We start from the raw sequence: 6661 nt of genomic DNA, 5'->3' as shown, positions 1-6661 counted from the left end.
CCTTTAGCTTACAGATTTTGCACAGATTCAGTTCAAAGAGTTACCTGAACATAAACAGTAGCAGCTAACAGTAATTATCGACGGTGAATGTCTTAATATTTGCCAGTTTTTATGTCGTTCAACCCATTTTAGAATTGGAAATTTTGCATCCCCGTGCGATTTATCTGGCAACATATTTCAAAAATTCTGAAATCTAATTTCTCTCTTAAGAATTTGGGAAACCACAATCGAAATTTATACGTTTTATAAAACGTAGTAGCTATCCGTTAATCAAATGCTTTCCCGCATAATCAATAACCATAAAACGTGCCTAACAACTAGTTCGGGTTATAGTCCCGACTGTATGGGGTATCGTTAAACCATATGGATTATCATCCGTTTATGGTTATTGATTATGCGGGTTTCACTTTACCGGTAGTTAAATTCTACGTGAAAATCACATGAAACGCATATGTCTACTGAATAATATTCACAGGATAATTCATCTCACTAGATCATGATGAACTCAAATGACAATCACGTAAAATCTACGTGAAAATGACAGTGAAAAATATTCACATAACTTTTCCGGTAATCATAACGTGAAAATTATTTTGAGTGTACAAAATCTGAAAAAGTTCATAACGCTCACTAATACTAATGCATCGACGTGAATAGCATACCTTTTAGAACTGTCATTTATACTTGTATGTCAGCTCAGCTGTCACAAAGCAGCATGTAGTACATTGTTTATTGGTTGTGTAATCCGGACTATTGGATCTTTCTTTCAGTACTGATAGTAGACATACAAAAATAATGTGATCTTTATTTTTGACTGTTTGTGATCAATTATACACACTGCAAACTAATGGCAAAGTACATAGCACAGATAATCGTATTAGGTACGCAAATAGTAGGACGTGCTTTCGCTCGAGCATTGAAGCAAGAGATAAATGCTTCACAAGAAGCTGCTAAGCGAGCTGGTGGTGGTCAGAAAGGTCAAAACCAAATAGCTGCCAATTTAAGGACCGGTAATTTGTTGAATTCAAAAATGATTATATTGATACATTTATTTTTTAAACTTTTGCAGGGATGTCGTTGGAAGAGGCACAACAGATATTAAACGTTTCTAAACTTGATAGACAAAAGATACAAAAAAATTTTGAACATTTGTTTCACGTTAATGATAAATCGAAAGGCGGCTCTTTCTATCTGCAGTCTAAGGTGTTTCGCGCGAAAGAACGAATAGATCAGGAATTTGAAGCGAATAAGCCTCCAGAGAACGAGCAACTAGATAACGAGACAGTAAAGAAAGAGATGTAGTAAATAAGTTAGTGAACTTTTTGAAAATATGAAAATATATGTTTCCAGCAAATATATTTACTTATTTCAATTGATTAAAGAATGATCATCCTCTTCTTCACTTTCCTCTAGAGATTTTAATAAAGTTGCGTGCTGTACATTTAGATTTAAACTTTGCTTGTTTATATCCGTCTCTGCAGTTGTAGTGTTTGCCATTACATTATTACTTATAGGATATTTCTGATCTAAATCTCTGGATTTCAACTGCAGTTCCTCGACCTAAAAATAATTGAATTAGTAAAAATATTACTTTTATATACCCTTTTTCACCAAAAGCTGATTCAATTGATTATTGATTTTTTCGATCATAGATTTTAGTTTGATTTCGGTTGATTTAAGTTGACGTTGCTCTTTAATAAGTAAACTGACTTCGTTTCGAGAGACACAAGGTGGCTTCTCTGTATTATTATCGACCATAATGGTTATTTTTTAAAAAAGGTTTTAAAAACTTGATGCCAAAAGAAAAAAAAACATTGCACCGGTTTGGTTTGTCAATGTTACTCACTATACACGGTAAAAAAATTACACGCTGATATGAAAAGATTTGCTGTTGATTTTCACTACTTGACAAACATTTCAACGTGAACCCGGTAAAAAGACCCGCCTATTTTCCCCATATTTAGTACATTCTCGTAGGCACAATTGCCCGATTTCGATTCCGACCAGGGGCCTATAAACGTCAACATTTTGCCTACCAATATTAAATTTATCACGGCAGTAATATTTCATTTCAAATGCTTGCAAAACTTATCTTATTCATTGAAAGTGCACATTGTACTGAAAACAAATGTTGAGCTCTTGTTTTTTTTTTTCATCTAAAACGACATTTACTCGAGAATAAGTCTACCGACAAAATGGGACGTTTACTCTATTTCACTTGTTTTAGGGCAAACCAACCAAAAAGTGGGTACGCACTAGAAAGTGTAATGAAATTTCGAAATTTTGTAAGGATATATAACTGAGTTTCAGTGCTCGTTCAGATATCAAGAACTATCGGGGAATTGCAATCATCTCGTCGATCCCCAAGATGTTTGAGGCAATCGTAAATCAAAAAATGTTCAGACAAGTCAAAAATAGTATTTCCAATAACCAACACGGGTTTTTCAAAGGTAGATCTACCTCTACAAACCTATTAGAATTTGTGAACTTTTCTTTAGGGGCGATGGACAGGAATAACTTCATTGAAACTTTATACACTGACTTTAGTAAGGCGTTCGATAGAGTTGACATTCGGCTGTTGCTTTTTAAGCTTAAACGTATGGGATTAAGAGCGACACTGCTGACATGGATCGAATCGTACCTGACGAATAGAACGCAGTTTGTTCGTTTTAAAGGTAAAACTTCGACAGCAATTAAAGTCACTTCTGGTGTTCCACAGGGTTCCCACTTGTGTCCTTTATTATTTATTATGTTTGTCGACGATGTCAATCTTGTATTGAAATGCGCCAAAGTACTCATCTATGCAGACGACATGAAATTGTACATGTACATGTACATGTTCAATTGGTGTACCAAAAGCCTAGGGGCCGTTCCTAAACCACGTGGTCATATTTTGATCACTTTTTATAACCGCCCCCCCCCCCCCCGTGGTCTTCCGTGGTGTTTTGGCCAACCTCCCCCCTTTACGACTTTAACCACGTGGTCTTTTCATTTGTCAAGTGCCAGAAACTCGCTTGAATTATTTTCTATTATTACACTTTCAGTACATTCTATATTTCTAAAATGCAAAAACTTCATTCTTGACCTGGTGGTAACAATAAATTATAAATTTAGAAAATCTATACCGAGCGTCTTAGCAGAGTGATTTAAGAAATCAAAAAAAAGTAATTATCGGTTTCCGTTAGACTCTACTATAAATTTGGGAAATGAATATTGAAATTCAGTCCGCGCAAATATATAATTCGACTGTGACATACAGTCATCCTCAGTGCTTATGTGGACTGGTAAAGAGCAAAGCGTTAATCCTGTTTTTTATTTGTAGTAGGTAAAATGAAAATTCAGCACTCTTAATTAAATATTTGCGCGGACTGAATTTTAATATTTATTTCCCAATTTTCTAGTAGAGTCTAACGGAAACCGATAATTACTTCTTTTGATTTTAAGAAATTATAAGTCAGGAAAAAAGACCACGTGGTTATTTCGTTAACCCCCCCACCCCCGTGCGTGGTCTTCCGTGGTCTTTTCATAAACCTCCCCGCCCCCTCTTTATGACCACGTGGTTTAGGAACGGCCCCCTACTGGATCTTAATATTAAAAAATGCAACATTATATCCTACTCGAAAAAACACACCAATCATGATTTCAGTTTCACTTTAGGAAACCAGTTGATTCAAAGGAGTTACAAGTTTAGAGACCTAGGCGTAATACTTGACTCAAAACTAACATTTGTGGAACACTATAATACAATGATCAATAAAGCTTTCAGTATGTTAGGATTCATCAAAAGGTTCAGCTACAATTTAAAAGACCCCATTAAAACACTTTATGTTTCGTATGTAAGATCTGTTCTCGAATATTGTAGTATAGATTGGAGCCCATATCTACCCACACATGTAGCAAGAATAGAATCAGTTCAAAAACAGTTTTTGTTGTATGCACTCAGGAAGCTAGGTTGGAGCTCTCTGATCCTCCCATCATATGAATCACGGTGCATGCTAATTAACATTGAAACGCTTGTAAAACGAAGAGAAATCGCTAAGGTCTCTTTTATCAACGATATAATTTCTCATCGTGTCAAATCAGAAAACCTACTAGAAAACTTAAACTTTTATGTACCCTCACGCATACTTAGAACCAGAAGTTTGTTTCAAGTGGCTCCTCAACGAACAATGTATGCAACTAATAGAGCTATGAACCAAATGATGAACACATATAATCAATATTGTGTACACATTGACGTAACTATGTCCAGGGCAGCAATAAGAAAAACTTTGAACAGAAGACAAAATTAACAATTTTATCATATATGTAAGTAAACTGTATGTAGTCTACCATGATTGACGAAATAAATAAATAAATAAATAAATTAATAAATTGTTCATACAATTATAATAATTTCCAATGCATCACTCATAACATGAGCATGACGAACACATTTTTCGTTGAAACCATAATTGCACGTGATTCACAGAATTTAAACTGTTCGCAACACACATTCTGTACGAAAAGTAACACGCATGAGTTTGTTTACTTTGCACACTTGGAGCTTCGATTTGACGGTTCACTTGGAGTTTTCGACCTCACTCTTTGCGTATCTGTTCATAACACCGTCTGTAATCCAACCAACGAGTTCTGGTGAAAAAGAAAATTTGGCATTAGTTGCAGTCAATTATTTCAAATTATGAATTTCCTACCGATAACAACTAATTTCAAACATTTCTATTTCCTCCTTTTTTCAGACGGTTTGCTTGGTTTGCTGTTTGCTTTTAATTGCAGAATAAAATAACAAAAACAACACGCAAGCACCAGTTACCCAATTTTGAGTAAATTTGCCGCCATGATCAATTTAATTCTACTCATTTTTTAACGTCTTCGAACAACTGAAAAAAATGATTAAAATTCAACTCAGCCGCTAAGTAGCCCAGAGTGAGCGTGTATGGAGTTTGACAGCCACAAGAGCCCCCTGATTCCGACGAATCAACTGATTGTTCCAACAACTCTTATGGGAGTTTAACAGGGGGTTTACTGATTTATCAGTATAAGAGATCGGTCGACAAAAACCAACCAAATCGAGTAATTTTAGGGTGATTTCGTTGAACCCTTATACGAAACCAGACGAAACAGGTAGATTAGTCTGGTCTAGAGACTGTGTTATAAAGAGATACGCGAAGAGAAAAGCAGTAAAAATGGCAACCCTTTGCTAATATTCTATTTTAAACAATCCTGGCAACCACATTTATTTTCGCATGACTTTGCATACGCACTAGAGAAAGTGTAATGAAATTTCGAAACATTGTACGGATATATTACTAAGTTTCAATGCTTGTTCATACAGTTATTTAATTTTCAATGCATCACTTAAATATAAGCATGACGAACACATTTTATGTTGGAACCATAATTGCACGGGATTCACAGAATTTATACTGGCTGCAACACACATTCTGTACGAAAAGTAACACGCATGAGTTTGTTTACTTTGCACACTTGGAACATCGAAATGACGGTTTACTTGGATTTTTCGACCTCACTCTTTCCGTATATGTTTAAAACACCGTCTGTAGTCTGGTCATGAAATTGCCTGAACCATTTGTTTTATTGATAGTAAGTGATACGCAGTGGTGGACACCATTCCGCTAATTCGCTAATTAGCGACGCTAAAATTCAGTTAGCGATTTAGCGATTTCGCTAATTTTTGAGCTGGTTAGCGAAACTGTTAGCGTCGCTAAAATTTTGGCCTTCGAAACGCTAATCGCTAATTCGCTAAATTTTGCAGAGAAGCGACCATAGAAATATTTGGAAAAACTGTGAATTGCTGATGGCGTACGTAAACTGCTTCGAAAGATGAATATACTTTACTGCGAAAGTTACTTTTGTCAGTTTTTTTACCCTAGAATGGAGTTCCAGTTATCGTACAAGCCACAGGAGCATTTTGAACAAGCACAAGGTCTAGATTGAATTTTCGGCATACCAAGAACTTTGGTAAATTGCAATGCGCTTGAAATTATGACAACCTTTTTTCTACTTTTTCGCTTCAGATTGAATAATTGAATTTTTATGAAAACATTCCTAAGAGTATTTATTTTCAATGCAAGCTAAATAACTTTTGTTATTCTTGTTTTTACAAAATCAAATATGAATACCGTTTCGTGAACCTCTTACTATAAATAGCTTTAATAAGTAATTGTTTTCGTTTGTTTAACCACAACAGATCAAGGTGGTCCAAATCTTACAAAACACGAGCAATAAATATAGCGACTATAATAAATATATGACTATTTACATATTAAAAAGTTAGCGATTGGCGATTAGCGAAAGTTCCGCTAATGTGGGTTTAGCGTTTAGCGATTATCGAACTAAATTTTCCGGTTAGCGACTTAGCGATTAGCATCGCTAAATTTTCGGTTAGCGGTGCCCACCACTGGTGATACGCTTATTATTCATATCCGTGCTTGTGTGTAAGTTTTACCTTTCCGTTTCAAGCTTACTACTCTACTATACCGAGCCTCTGTCCCTCCTAACAATATCGCCAATTACAATTTCCTGGAGAGAACTTTCATACGTTACTCACACCAGTTTTATTATAACAGGGACTTATATCTGTTAGAAGGAGAGTCAACAGAGATACTGTAGAATTTAGATTGAAGGAAAGGTACTTGGT

General features: G+C 35.4%; 1 protein-coding gene across 1 annotated transcript; it reads left to right on the top strand.

Moving 5' to 3' along the window:
* Positions 1-343: 343 nt before the first annotated feature.
* LOC129730181 (mitochondrial import inner membrane translocase subunit Tim16) lies at positions 344-1358 on the top strand. The gene is made up of 2 exons (XM_055689312.1): positions 344-1010; positions 1070-1358. Exons 1-2 carry the CDS (start codon positions 848-850, stop codon positions 1300-1302), a joined length of 396 nt encoding a protein of 131 aa, XP_055545287.1. The 5' UTR covers positions 344-847; the 3' UTR covers positions 1303-1358.
* Positions 1359-6661: the final 5303 nt, after the last annotated feature.

This window comes from Wyeomyia smithii, chromosome 3 (genome assembly GCF_029784165.1).
Source record: "Wyeomyia smithii strain HCP4-BCI-WySm-NY-G18 chromosome 3, ASM2978416v1, whole genome shotgun sequence".
In the NCBI taxonomy this organism is placed as follows: Eukaryota; Metazoa; Arthropoda; class Insecta; order Diptera; family Culicidae; genus Wyeomyia; species Wyeomyia smithii.
Note: the sequence above shows the minus strand (reverse complement) of the source record. Positions and strands in the feature narration are given on the sequence as shown.